This window comes from Telmatherina bonti, assembly GCF_933228915.1.
Source record: "Telmatherina bonti genome assembly, chromosome: 2".
Taxonomy (NCBI): domain Eukaryota; kingdom Metazoa; phylum Chordata; class Actinopteri; order Atheriniformes; family Telmatherinidae; genus Telmatherina; species Telmatherina bonti.
This window is the reverse complement of record NC_136620.1, coordinates 34227492-34242705: the sequence shown is the minus strand read 5'-3', so window position 1 is coordinate 34242705 and position 15214 is coordinate 34227492. Positions and strand designations below refer to the sequence as shown.

The following is a 15214-nucleotide window of genomic DNA, read 5'->3' as shown; positions in this document are numbered from 1 at the left end:
TTTATATATATATATATATATATATATATATATATATATATATATATATATATATATATATATATATGTATGTATGTATATATACATATATATATATATATATATGTATGTATATATACATATATATATATATATATACGTATATATATATATATATATATATATATATATATATATATATATATATATATATATATTTATAGTGTGTGTGTGTGTAAGAAGAAAACAAGCAGCAACGAAAATGAACGATAGTTAATGTTTATTTTTGTGTTTTTATACACTATGAAGCACAGCAGAGAAAATGTCAGTCTCGCATGCAAAAATAAAAAATATGCATCATTGTAAAACAGGAACCAATGGCTGGTTTACATGTTCCTTTCCAGGCTTTCGGACCATAAAGTGGGGTGAGGGTTTCCAGTAAACATATACTGACCTAATGCACAAAGAAAAGCTGCAATAACAAATGCCATATTTCCCTTAACACCTACACCACCAAATAAAGAACATGTTTCAACAAGTGTAAAGCAGCTGATGTTGTTATAAGTGTTCATTTAACAGATACAAGTTGTTGTTGTATGGAAAGGCACTTAAAGAAACAGCACAAACAAAATGATTCTTGATTAATTTCTTATAAACTTAAAATATAAATTTGTCAAATGCACTTAATTGTTTCTTCTGATGGCATTTATAAGTAATAAATAACATTTGTAGTGAAAAGCTCAGTGTGTTTGCGGTGTTCATAGCTCCCTCTTTGCCAGACTGCTGCTCTGTCCAACTATGCAAGAACTGATAATATTTTATAATTTGCTCTGACAACATTTAATCTATGCAACCACACATGTATTTAATGAAGCCTGGGAAAGCACCAGTTAAGGCTTCATGTCAGTGTGGTGGGAATTGCACAGATAATCTCATCTTTATTACAGTGTTCAGTGTCACTAGTGATTATAGATGATATTGTGTGTACATGTAAGGTTGCAATTACAGACAGAACACTGCTCTCATTTGTTGCATCCAAGTATACTGTAAATCACCTGCCTTTAGGCAAATACTGACCTTAACGAAGATAATATTATCCCACACCTAAAAAACACAAAATTGCACAAGATTCAATCGTTGTATATATTTTTCTACAAGGTATCTTGCAGGAAGCATTATTTGGCACAAGTCACCGTGGGAACAGGGCACTCCTCTAAGTGCAAACACTTTCCGGAAACCATCAACCTGTGTGCAGTGCTGAATTAGCTGTGATAGTTGTTAAAAAAAAATCCATAGAAAACATTAAACACAGTTTAAAAGTATTTTCAAATCCAAAAGACATGGATTTCAAATTATATCTAAAAAGTTCATCTTGTACATTTACAAAGGTGTTTAGCAATGCAATGAATGCTCCAGTCTTTACAATCATAAGTCCATCCTGCGGTCCACTCAGAAGACCTGCCTGCTGTGGATTCTATCTGTTAAACAGATCTGACTCCTGCGTGGAGCACACAACGTAGTGAGGTACGTTGTTGTCCATCACTCGAGCGCGCTGGGCGTTGCTGTGAGTCGAACTACACACAGGACTACAGCTGGCATTACAGGTGTCTGTGAGTCTGCGTAGGTACTCTGCATGGACAGGCTTGTGGCTCTGCAGTACCTTGATAGCTTCATCAACCTTGAACCACTTCCTCTTCCTTCCTATAATAATATTCCAAGACAAGGACAAAGGTAAGAGGTTTGAAAGCAGCTTACAGTGATCAACAGATGGAATCCATTGTTGTACTGAGTAACATTTCAATAAGATACATGATAGACGTGGCAGCCGCTGCTGACAATGCGCCTGTGACCTTGTGTCTTTGAGTCTATCGCTCTAATTTCTCCAGCATCCTGCTGACATATACTTAATAAATTCTAAAGTACTTCATAGGCCAATGAAAAAAATCGTACATCATTTTTCATTTGGTGTTTGCAATTTTCTTGCATGCATCAATTTAAAAACTGCATAATGCGTAATTGTAAAATTCTGGATCTTATCAATACTCACTGATATGGATTGTTATGTGTGATTAAAGCAGAAAACCAGCACAAAATAGAAAATTCCAGAGGATAACATGGTCTTATTTCAAAACTCTAGACAACAAGTAAAAGATTTTGTGGTCAGCTGTAGGTACAATCCTGTGGTGAACTTTGCATTAACCTTTTAAATAAGAGGATTAGCTGGGGTCGTGTAGATATTTTCCCTCCTTCTACCCCTGTAACTTAAGGTTAGACTTCTTTTTTTTATATAATAATATATATATATATATATATATATATATATATATAATATTATATATATATGCTTTAGCAGATGGCTCCATTCCTTCACTTTTCTCAAGCCCTGTGAGTCACAAACACCCCCACAGCATGACACTACCGCCACCGTATTTTACATTAGAGATGATGTTTGAAGTAATTAGAAATGTTAAGTTTGCATCACATGCAGTTTTTCTGTAATAGGAAGGACGGAAAACCATCATGTTTGGTAGGAGGTCTTTATTTTTATTTTTATGTGTATAGCACAATTCAACAACAAGTTATTTATCAATCCAACAGGGCTTGGGATGTAAGATGTATGGAAGGGAAGGAATTCACCCACTTTAATAAGCCATCCTGATGTTTACCACCAGCAGCTTTTAGCCAGAGGGGAGAACAAGTTAGACGAGAACCTTTTCTGCTCAGTAACACCCATCATGCAGCGCAGCAGAGGACAAGTACGGAGGGGGCTGTAGTGACTGATGATAACTGTAAAACAACTGGGAGCTGTAAACATTCCTCCCCCTTGTGAGTAGGCTGAACTTTATTTCTGTGGGTGATGGGAAGTAAAAGACCACAACATTTTCCAGACCAGTGCGCCATATTTGTAATGACTCAGCCCATTTGTAATGGAGTATAAGATGGTGAATATTAAACACATTTAAACCAAATTAGGATACATTTTTATGTAATCCACATCACACGAGGTGGTGGAACTATCCACCAAGTACTCATCTGCACCTCCTGAGATTTTAGAAAGCAAGGTCAATGAAATGAGACAAAATGTCTTGTATGTTAAGTTAAACACATTCTGTGAAAGTTAATCTAATAAGTCAGTCTAAAAATTGAAGTAACTTACGTTTCAGAGAGGGAACAAACTGGTGCTACATTTTCATTGTCAGTATTTCAGGACTATTTCAGGTGAAGAACAGTCTCTGCCCTCATATTTGCATGTTTCCCAGTTAGCTTACAAAGTAATAACTGAAGGCCACAACAGTCTTTCACTGGTGTCCCTTAACTTTTTTTTTATTTTTTTTTTTATAACTTTTACTTTGGTACATTTTTTTATTACTGGTTTGCAGGCTTGGCTTTAACTTGAATGCTGTAAATCAATATTCTGTTTCATCAATCACTATTTATTACTCTTTGTTAGCTTATTTCTCTGCACGTCTTGATTGTTATGCTCAGACCTCTATTAAAAAAAACCCTTTTCTGTCACTTTGAATGACTTTTTCCTCAGTTCACACATCCCTCAAGGTTCCGATATTGGCTTTCTGCTGTTTTCTACATATATGTTACCAGCTGGCCTAAAAATGATATGGCAATATGCATGAAAAACATATAGAAATGGATAAATGGACTCAGTTATAAATGATCTTAAAACCTGCAGATATTAGAAGCAGAGCAATAATCATGACTCATCTCATAGAAATCAAAACCTAAATTACACAAACTCTCTTGAAGCCAGTCTGTTAAACCCTAATACACAGGTCAGTAAGAATATAGTCATAATATGAGCCAAGCATGGAGTTTCCATACAACAGTGAGCCTCTTTCAGTTGGATCAGAAATCTAGCAGGACATTAAAACTACCAGGGTGGATTAATTTCTCCAGCATCTTACATGTTTTTCTGCTGACTGAAAGCTGCTGCAGCAGGTTAAAATGTACCAACTAGAGAAAGGAGGAACATTTGTAACATCAAAAGTCTTACATAAACCAGTTTGCAGTGTATGCTATATTTTTGTTTTAAGAAAACAGATTTTATAAGAGTTATAGATGTTTTTATACTATTATATGACACAGGGACACATGTGTTTAGTTAGAAACAGTGAAAGTAAACGCAAACTTTGTGTGCAAGAAATAAACACGGCAAGATCCTGTAATTTTCTTCAGCGCTGGAAAACTGAATGCAGGCTGAAGGGTCTTAATTAAATCGAGAAAATCGTGCACCTCATCACATGGGACTAAGACCAAAGGCTCTTTGTAATCTTAAAAAAAAAAGGTAAGCATTGACATGTACTGAGGGAAAGTAATACAATGTAAAGCCTGTACTGTTCGTGAACAAATATCAATGTGACATCAATTTAATATCTAACATGTTGGAGAGGTTGCAAGCAAATCTTTGGATTTAACAACTGAGCCAAATCTCCTCTGGCACCTCAAATGGAAATTTCCAATAGAAGTAAAGACCTGCACAACATTCAGATGAAAATTTGGGACTCTTCTTCCCCAAACAACGACTTCCTCTCAGGATGTCTGATGTTAGCTAAAGTCTTGAGATCAAATTTTCTTTTTCTGCAGTCAATCAATTTACTTTGCAGTTTTAACTCTTTATAGACACATATCAGATGGCCCCAGCAGACTGACAGAGTCCTGTAAATGTTTAGTTTTCCTTCATTGTTTTTGTCCTTCAGGAATACATTTTGCAATGGTTTAAAGCTCCTTTTATTGTGTGCGTATGTGTATGTGTGTGTCATCATGTGTGCTTTCCCAGCACAATCCTTAACCTTATTAGACAGAATAAAACAGATAAATAAAAGCATACCAATGTTAACGGAGTCCTCCCAGTCTTCAAGCATTTCCGTCACAATCAGGGTATAGACATAAGTCCTGTGCTTTCTGTCTTGATTGTGCTGAGAAAATTTCAGATAAAGAGAAGGCTATTTTAATGTCTGTCTGCAAAGCCTGCAAAAAAAAAAAAAAGCTACTTAATTCTGTTGTAGGTATAAAAAACATGATGAAAACATTAGAAAGCTTCAACATTAAGCAGACCACAGAGCGCTGAAGCAGCATTTAAATTAGTTTTTACAGCATCATTTGATAAATTTACCTCAAATATCCCCAGTAGTCTACCAACTTTTCCTTTCACGCCAGCCTGCAAAAAACATGAAACAAATCAATGCATTTACATTAGATTAATTATCTAATTAATTAGAATGTTTGTATTTTGAAACGGTAATGTCATCATCATCAATTTTCCACATAATTCCTTCAACTTTTTAATTAAAATTCATTAAAAGAAAAGCTTGACTTTGTTTAGAGGCGTGCACATATTTTTTGATTTGACATTCTTCTAATTTGGGACAGACCCCAGCCACCCGATGACACCCCAGCATTGCCACGTGCCTGTGTGACAACATAGCAAAGATGACCAGGTAGGCCTAAACATAGTCTGAATGACAGGATGACAAGAACGGCGGCTTAACACGAGCACAGCACACGAGTCCGGATCCATTTCTGCTTGTGCGCAGTTTGATTTACTTTGGGGAAGGGCAACAACTGAGCTTAGCTGCACAGTCTTAATCAACTCAAGAGTTTGATTTATAACCTAAATGTTTGGCTTGATAGGAAGGTTAGCCCATTAGGTAAAAAAAAAAAAAACACAAAAGTTTAAGTCTTGTTTGTGGTTTTCTTGTAAAATATTTGGCAGTGACACCTTCCGACCGCAGTCATTCACTTAACCAGAACAAGCAGTTCTTAATGGAAACTTCACTTGAGTGAAAAGCAAAGCTTTTAAAATAAAATGTATTACTACAAACTGAACTTTAAACAACTGACTGGTCAAAAATAAGTGGCAGGAAAATCAAGCCTGAGATTTATAGCTGGGATATCCGGGGTCTGAAACCATTCCCCATCATTTTTAACCAACTCTACTCAACCTTGGCCTGAGAAATGACACTGTAGAAAGTCCTGAGTCTTTTATTTATGCTACAGTCAATTAGTCTGCACATTTAACCCTTTCATGCACAATGGTCATATTGTAAACACCTATTTACAAGCTTGTTTCTTGCATATTCATTTATAAGGATGGTATTTTTGTAAATACACTACTTCAGTGGATGTTAGTGAGTCCTCCAATACAAGAATAAATAAATATATGATATAACTGAACACAATACAATTACACAAGTTTGCCTTTGTGATAAATAGGAAAAGAAAATTATGCTATATTTTATAGAAAGATTTACATAATATAATTATGATTTTATATTATTTTATAAATATTTTATCAAATACATTAAAATAAATTATGATAAATTCTAAATATCACTAATAAACAAAAAGTATCATTGCATATGTCTGTAGAGGTAAAATACTGTATTAAAAAAAATGTTGCATTGCTATTTATTAATTCATGCCTGAAAGGGTTAAATGTAATACTGATTGACCTTTTCCTTGCATCTCCATGGTCAATGAGCTTGACAGAAAAAGTGAGATTACAGTGTGAAGACCATGAAGAAATAAGAACAGCTCTGCTGTAGGTACTAATACGTGCATGTTCAAATTTTTTACCATCTAAAAGTAGGGTCTCCCTGTTGCTGGCCAGGCGGAAAGGTGGCGCATACCAGGAGATACTGACTCTGTTTAGGACTCCTGACTCTTACTGTGTGACATATTTCAGACCTGTCCTCTCATTTTAAAACCATCAGGATCATTCAGGACGTCTGAAATACCACAACAGACCGAGACAACTTAGTCCCATGTCCCAGTTTCACCAACATTAAGCGCACACAGTTCATGCAGTCTATAAAATACAGTATACGACAGAGATCAACCTAATCTCAAATGTTTAAAAGGTCTTGACTAATCTCCAGGTTGTTGCAAATCAGAATAATGCCGGATTATAAATAAGAAAATGTTTTCCATCTCATTTGTTATAAACATTTACAATAAATCCTTTACAGCTGTCAATCAAAAACTGACTGATTACTCCTTCAAGGCGTGACATCGGTTGGCGTGTTGACTGTATTACATTGTGATATTCAAAATGATGGTTTAAATAGTTAGTTTGCCCCCTGAGAGTGTGAGCAGGCCGTCTATAACAGGTACAAGTCTGATTTGCAGGATGTGGGTAACTGGAAACCCTCCCTAAATGTCACTGTCATTCTTCAAGTCTGCAAACACACCATATGATCCACAGCAGAAGTTCACAGCTCGATCTGTGGTAAAAGAATCTGGCCAACAACCAGCAGCCTGCTGTACTAAACCACAAAGCTAATTAAATGGCCATTCATGCAAGATTGCAAATATTTCTTTCTAATTCATCTGAGTCTGACTTCTGGATGATGGTGCAACTTTTGCTAGTGTTTGGAAATGTTAAAGTTTACTTCTTCCTCTCTCTGCTTTTAATGAATCTGAACTCTTAGTGTGCTTTTTTCAAACATGACGTTGACAAGTTTGCATTTGGGAATTTCCCACATCAGATTCTTTAACAAGAAACCTTCACATGTCAGTCTACTTCCCACAACACATTCATGCTTATTGTTGTTGTTTTTCCAACTGAGATCTATGGCATCACCAGTCAGCAGTGTTATTGATCATATCTCTGTTATCTTTGAGGTCCTCACTGTCCTCGCAGCCGAGGTTCAGCCAAATAGTTTGTTTTGAAGGGGAGAGTTCCTAACTGCATAAAATGACATGGAAGCATCTAAGTAACAACCAGGATATGAGCTGTTGGAATTCATTTTAAAGAAAGATGTTACGGTACTTCCTTGAGCGAAGGAACTTCAGGGTCATCATTCATAAAAAAAAAAAAAAAAGATAATTCTTTTCCACCATGCTTCACTGCTGCCACAACTTCTGAAGTTACACTCATTTACTGGTCATTCAGTTTTTATAACGTTGATTTCTGTCAATAAAAATGACAGAGGAATGAGTATAACCACAATGTGAGAATATTATGCTTGTAAATATTCATTTTTAAAATGACCAACCTTAAAAGGAAATCATATCTTTTATTTAACTGAAAAATTCTCCTACCATCTCTTTAACCTGGTATGTTCCAAGTTTGTCAACTAAAAGAGCTTTTCTTTTTTTGCCACTTGACCCCAGCAGTCTTTGAGTGGTGACTGGTCTTCATTGCATATCTGGATTCATTAGCCAGACCTGTGAAGGTATTTTCCAACAAACTTCACAAATAAAACATGCGCACAAGTCATCCGTGACATTATATCCATCCATCCCAGATTGAGAAGGGCTTCGTCATTTTGTACGGGCAGCTTTGACCAGTCAGGGTGTGGACATCAGGTGGAGCATCTGGGGGACTCTGGAGTATATATCGTACAGGCTGAGGGTCTTGGTTTGGGATCTTTCTTGCACTTCCCACACATCCCACACACCTTCATCAGAGTCAAATGAGGGGAGTTTAGAGGACAGGAGAGCAACTCAGACTCATTACCAGCAGTTTTGGGGAAACCCTTTGCTTTTTCCAGTTGTTCTCTGAGGACTGTGACTGATTTTACAAACACAAAACGAGTCAGCTCAAATGAGCACGTCGTTGTTCCCTTTCGGCCTGTCCCTCTGAAGGGGTCACCACAGCGAATCATCGCACGGTTGAAGTGGCACATGTTTTATACCGGATGCCCTTCCCGATACAACCATCTGCATTTATCCTGGTTTAGGACCGGCCCTAAGAGAACAATCATGCCCCCTTTCAGGTCTGCAGGACTTGAACCACTGACTGTTAGGTCCCAAGACAAGCAGCTCTACCACCACTGCCACCATTAGTCATCTTAAATAAGCATAAACTCTCTAAAAGTTGCTTTCACAGTGACTTATTCAGAGAAGATAAACTGTTCTGGAAGCTGCCACTACTCTTTGGAAAACATGAAGAAATAATGGCATAAAGTTTCAGACCTACAGTAAAAAATCAGAAATCACTATTATGGAGCTTTTTTTTAAACAACAGGCAACACAAATGGGTCATCTTTGTGTGTCTGTCACCTCTTCATACACCTCCCTCACAGCAGCTCCACAGGGCTCCTCATTAGGCTCCATTCCTCCTCCCGGCACAATCCATTGGTCTGGATGTCGACTGCTGCTCACCAGCAGGACCTGCCAAGGAGAGAGGCCTCTGTCAGGTCTGTGCAGCAGCATTCAGGTGCAAACAGCATGGCAGCGGCATGTCCAAGTTCAGAGTCCATAACGGCTAAAGTGGCCTGGTGCCTGCCAAGTGAAATGCTCTTCATTCAGCGGAACATATACTGAACATCTCTCAAATTTCTTGCAGGTCATTCACTTCATTTACTTAATACAACATAAAACTGGCTTAAGCTGCTTTACATTTCACACTCTGACCCACATTAAATTCACATGTGAGTACACTGTGAATCCTGCCTTAAGCTAACCAGACACGTGCTGCCAACTCATCCACCAGCAACAGATAACACGTTATGCATCCCTTGAGAGCAGAGACACATTTTAAGCAGCACCTAAACTGGGCGGTTCAACATCCCAGTAATACAGAAGCCACCCAGATGAGGTTAAGTTATGTCTGCATTCTTTCAGAGACCAGATAATTGGAGCATAGCAGATTTGTCAAAAGCAAAAATAACAGACATCATTTAAACCAAAATTGGTCTCTGATGCACATAAATTACTGTGATGAGTCAAATTTAACGCTGTGTGACCATTTTCCATAAACCTAGTTAAATAAAAACAAAAGAATATTTCAGGAGTCAGAGAATTTTATCCATTTTTTTCCCCACAGTCAAACTATTTGCAGAACTTTTTCCACCAATCTTTTTTTTTGTAAATCAGGAATTACCACACAACTTTAAACCTCACAAAAGAGGTCCTGTTTGGGTGTTTACAGGCTTTGAATGATTTATGTACAGGCTTAAGTACATGTGGGTGGACTCGATCTCTGTTCATGCATTAACATACTCTCCAGGGACCACATGGCTTTGTTCTAAAACCACAAAATAGTCAACATTCATGTTGGAAAAAAAAGAAAGCTGAGTTTCGAGGAGAGAAGTGATTGTTGTGCTATTTCTCATTCAATGACTCGATTCTTCAATAATCACTCAATAAAGCTTCAGGAAAAAGAAATATTCCCACCTCAGTACTCCTGGTTTCTCCTTTTTTACTCAGAAACTTTATCTAAATACATTAGGACAAATAAATTCATGCAGAAAAAAAACCCAAGGACAAACACAGATACACAGTGACCATGACACGTTTAACAGCATCTTTTCATGTCCTATTATCTCACTACCCTGAGTAAAAGTAGACTTTAAGTGGTTATTTCAACAAATTGAGGCAACAGATCTTAGCAGATACAAGGACTGCGTTAATTTACTGATAATCAGAAAAAACACATTGCGTAATATTAACACAATGTACAGAGTCTGCAGCATGATGAACAATTATGACGCAGCAAATTAAAAGCTGAAGAGGATGAAAACAGTCTCATCTGAATCATTGTCCATTAAATCTCTCTGTGCAGGGCACGGGGGACAGTAGCAACACTGCCAGTCGTCTCTCTAACAAACAGACATAACCCACACATGGATGCGCAATTTCACACAAACACTGCAGGAAACACAAAGGCACTCGTGCTCATGAACAGCCACAAAGCTTTGCAAAAACCACTGGATCAGCAGTTGCTCTTCTGTATGAAAACAAGGGATAGCTTAGCAGAGGGAGGTTAATGACCCCAACAAGCATCACACATCTCAGTGAGGGTTCAGACTGAAGAAGAACTTTTCAGATCTGATTCTTTTAAAATAGTTTCCAATTTTGCACAAACAAACTAAAATGTCGGATGGATTTTCAAGAAAATCTTTAAAAAATAAAATCACTGTTTCAGTCAGTAGGATGATCATCAGTTGTGAGTTGGAGAACTACTTTATTCATTAATTTACTGTATGTAGGCTGTTTAATTTAAACAGTATTGAGGAGCAAAATCTCTGTATTACCTCATTCATTTCATTCAGTCTATTTATTTTATGCAGGACAGGATTAAAAGCAATCTGGCCTGACTCAGCAAAACCTGCTCTGCAGAAACATACATGTTCACACGACACTGTGGAAGTGTGTAATGGCGCAGTTTAATGAGCTATCTGAGGATCTCAAAATGATCAGGATGGAAAATGCTACAAAAGTCACCCCCTAAAAGGTTTGTGCAAGTTTTAATCTGTGCAAAAAAAAAAAAAGAAAAAAAAAGGAAGAATCCATTTAACACAGCTGGCAGCGTTGAGCAACAAAGATCAATCAGTGAGCTCACAAAATGAACCAGAGTAACTTCTACCCAACAACATGCATCTCATCAGTGGCTGATCATCTTAATGAGTTCAACATCTGAAAAACTAGCAAACATGGAAGGCATGGCAGGGCTGCAAGACAAAAAACATCTAATCCTCAAAGTGAGCCACTGTTAACCACCAGCTGATGTTTGCATGAAAAAGCCAGAAGGGAAACGCATTTATGGACAGATGAAGTGAAAATAAAACTGTTTGATTTAAATGCAAATAAGCATATGTGGGCTGGCTCGAGCCTCGGTTGGTGGAGGTTCAAACGGTTGTCTTTCTGTGTGGAGTTTGCATGTTCACTCCCTGTACGCGTGGGTTCTCTCTAGGTACTCCTCCCACCATCCAAACACATGCTTGTTAGGCTAATTGACTACTCTAAATCATCCTGAAGAGTTTGTGTGCGTGTGTTTCAGTGTGTGTTGGCCCTGTGATGGACCGGTGACATATCCATGGTGTACCCTGCCTCTTGGAAAATGGATGGATGGATGGATGGATGGAATCTTGTCCCGTCTATGAAACATAGTAGTGGTAGTGTCATGGTTTGGGCCCTGTTTGCTTGATTTGGGCAAGAACAGCTGATTATCCGTTCTTTTATGGAACAATGATTTTTGTTGAAAACACATTAGAAAGACCAAGAAATCAGTTTAGCACCAAATAATACTATTGGATTTCAGATTTTTTTTTAACCCTATCTATATATATTTCTTTATTATTGTAATTTTGTGCATTTAAAATCTCCTTCTATTACTATTCTTATTTCATTGGATTGTGTTGGCCTTTCATGGGACTAATGATGGAAATTAGCTTTGTTATAACCTAAAAAATTCATATTTATTCTTTATATTCATTAATATGCAAGGTCCCTTTTTAAAAAGCAAGCCTATTCTTTCATAACCTGTATGCATGCAGGTTGGATGACAATAATTTTGCTAAACTTTATTAGTCTGTCAAGTGTCCTGAGAAGAAGTTGTGAACTGGTGCCATATAAAATAAAGCTACATAAAGCTTAAAAATAAAACAAACTTTATAAAATAGAAAAGACATGCAAAAGGATTAAATACCCCATCTATGTTCATATAATACTCCATTTTTTTATATCTGCTTTAGGAAATTAGACTCTTCTGAATTTTACTTTTATTCAGTTGGCTCCCAAATAAAATGAAATTTCATCGTCTTGTTAGGTTCTCTTGTTTTCAGTACAAATAGCTTCATCAGGAGTTAAGACATGTTGGTGTATTGATGCACGGTATTCTTTCTAATAATGTGACACTGACAAGCTAAAGTATTATATAAAGCGAGAAAGCTTAACCATCTCTTAATGTCTCTTAAAACAACTGCAGACTGTCAAGTCACCCTTTCTGGTCTTTCTATGCAGACCTGCTGCTGTTCTTCTGGTCTCCAGCTGACATGTCGAGGAAGTGACTGTAAACCAGGCATGCAGCCTGGATGGATAGTTTACAACGTCAAGAGTGACACAAGAGATGAAAAGCAAAGACGGACGAGACATGAGCCCATCTCATCCTCCTGCAGTGCCCTCAGCAGTAAACTGAAAGACTTTTATCGTGTGTCAGCGCATATGTCACAGAAGAAGAGCGGCACAGAGGGGGACGAGGGTACAAGCCCAAGGAGCTGGAAAACAAATCTGTCAGTGGATGGCAAGTGACTGTACCTTGTTTCTATAAATTGCAGCCAATGGGACACTTGGTGTTTAGCACAGGGTGTAACAGGCACTCAGCCCCCCCACTCCTCCTATCACATGGGCTCCTTAGCTTGCTAAGGAGCCCAAGCCCCCCCCCCGCCCCCACCACCACCACCACCACCTCCACCCCCTGACTGTACTACTTTGAATATTAACTGGGAAAGTCTTGTTTTTCCAAATAACTTCAATTAACTAAATAACTTCCAAATAATTCTTGACAGAATTAACAAGATTGTATGCAAAATGTTGTTTCCTTTCTCAGGAAGTTTCCCACAGCTTCATGCTTTGTTTATTAACAGAACATTAGGAAGCATTTTATACAATTATTTGCTTTAATCTAAAGCAAAACTATGTTTATCTCAATAAAATCATATTTTAAAAAGGTGGCATCCAACAAGCAAAAGCCATTTGCACATGCAGCAGGTGTTAAAAGCTGCATGGTGTCCTGTGAATGACAAGGTCCGTCTTAAACTCTGTCACTAACTGCATGCTAGATTTTGTTTTTATAATGACAGCAGGTATTTATAAGCTGTATAAAGTAGATGGCAGCGAAGTTTATTCACATGCAATATTAGAGTTGTGAAATGCAACTGGGGTCAAACAGATATGTCAAATAAATTCTTGAGTGTCACTAACAATAGTTGTGAGGATCTCTTCTCCTTATAACTTATGAGTTATGTTAATTTCCTCCTGGACAGGAAATACAAAATAGGTACTCCAGCTGGCTGTGCACATGCCCCCTGCTGTTTAATAGGTCAAATATTTGATCCTTCAGCCAATTACTGTTCATCTCTGCCCAGCACCATAATTAAACCCAGCAATCATCTCCCATCTTCTGTAATCTCAGACAAATCTGTACTGTATAAGTAATGTTTTTCTTTAGTAAGAGTTCTTCTTTGGTCAATTTGGGACAGTCAGAAGCAGAGCATGTAAATAAATGCCATGTCCTTCATGCAAACAGAAGACATAAACTTCAGCTGTCGACGCACACAGCTTACCTCGTCCTCTTTCTCATTTCTGAAACACAAACACGCTGCTCTTCGCTTGAACCCTTCGCCGTCGTACGTCCTGGTCTGGTTGGGCTTAAATTCCATCATATATAAGCCTACTCTCTTATTCTTCCAAGTGCTGGGAAGTTAAACAAACCTGGGTTTAAAGAAGAAATGTCTAATTTTACTCCGCGGTGACGACGGCGTGCGTCAGGTAGCGCGAGAGCTTCTTTAAATTGTCCCCAAATCAAAACGCGCCGTCAGTTCATTCATCTCGACCCTTTCAGACAACGTCAGACTGCATCTGGTAGCTGATGGTGCGTGTCGTAGTGGTTTGCTGCCTCCGTCACATCTGTGCTCTGTCTGAGAGCCGCGACCAGCTGACCTGGAAGCTGCGCAACACGTTGCGTCCCGTTTCATCCACACGAACCTGCGCGCGCGTTGCAGCCGCCAGCTGCGCGAGACCACTGCTGGCTACTCGGTACTTTAAAACTGACAGGAATAAATACATAAGCAGTTCAAAAGTCAAATTAATAAATACAATAAATGTAGAAAACACTTTTAAAAGCAAAACTTGTTTGTCTTCAAGTACAGAGTGAGTTCCAGTCTTAAAGAGTTAAAATAAAAACAAACAGAGATCAGTGTCACTAATTTAATTTTTTTCCTCAGCATCCTTGATTTTCCCCACATTCTGTTCCGAAGTTGCAACAAATATATAAAATGAGAGTGATGGCACAAAAAATATGGCTATATAGCTAAACTTCTGGCAAAGGCTCCATAAACAGATCAACCAATAGAACATGTAATATTCTTCCCACTACCTTTATAATAATATAAACTACATTATTTTCAAGAATAATGATTATAATAACCATAAAAACCTTCGATCATGCCTTCTGAACTATGAAAAGCTGTTGCTTTGGATCAAGCAGAAAGCTCGAGGACTCCCTCTTGGGGCACATGGCAGCATCTACCAATGAACACTACAGGTATGTTACAATGTCAGAACCCCAGTTTTTAAAGCTGATGGCAAGTTTATTATGCAGCAAACAAACCCAGAAATGTCAAAGATTCAACAGGTAAAGCTTTCAGATATTATTGTAAATAGATAATTTCTGAGCATGCTCCGGCTTTCTCCCACCGTCCAAAGTCATGTTAGGTTGATTGGTTACTCTAAATTGCCCCTTGGAGTGAGTGTGAGCCTAAGTGGTTGTTTG

At 37.8% G+C, this 15214-nt stretch overlaps 1 protein-coding gene across 2 annotated transcripts; it reads right to left on the bottom strand.

Moving 5' to 3' along the window:
* Positions 1–242: 242 nt before the first annotated feature.
* Positions 243–14349, bottom strand: nudt4a (nudix (nucleoside diphosphate linked moiety X)-type motif 4a). Of its 2 annotated transcripts, XM_079248524.1 has the most exons (5): positions 14007–14349; positions 9001–9111; positions 5108–5152; positions 4823–4910; positions 243–1680 (listed from the first exon to the last, which is right to left on the bottom strand). In XM_079248524.1, exons 1-5 carry the CDS (start codon positions 14103–14105, stop codon positions 1454–1456), a joined length of 570 nt encoding a protein of 189 aa, XP_079104650.1. In that variant the 5' UTR covers positions 14106–14349; the 3' UTR covers positions 243–1453. The 2 variants fall into 2 exon arrangements, with proteins under 2 accessions (XP_079104650.1, XP_079104651.1); XM_079248525.1 differs by lacking the exon at positions 9001–9111.
* Positions 14350–15214: the final 865 nt, after the last annotated feature.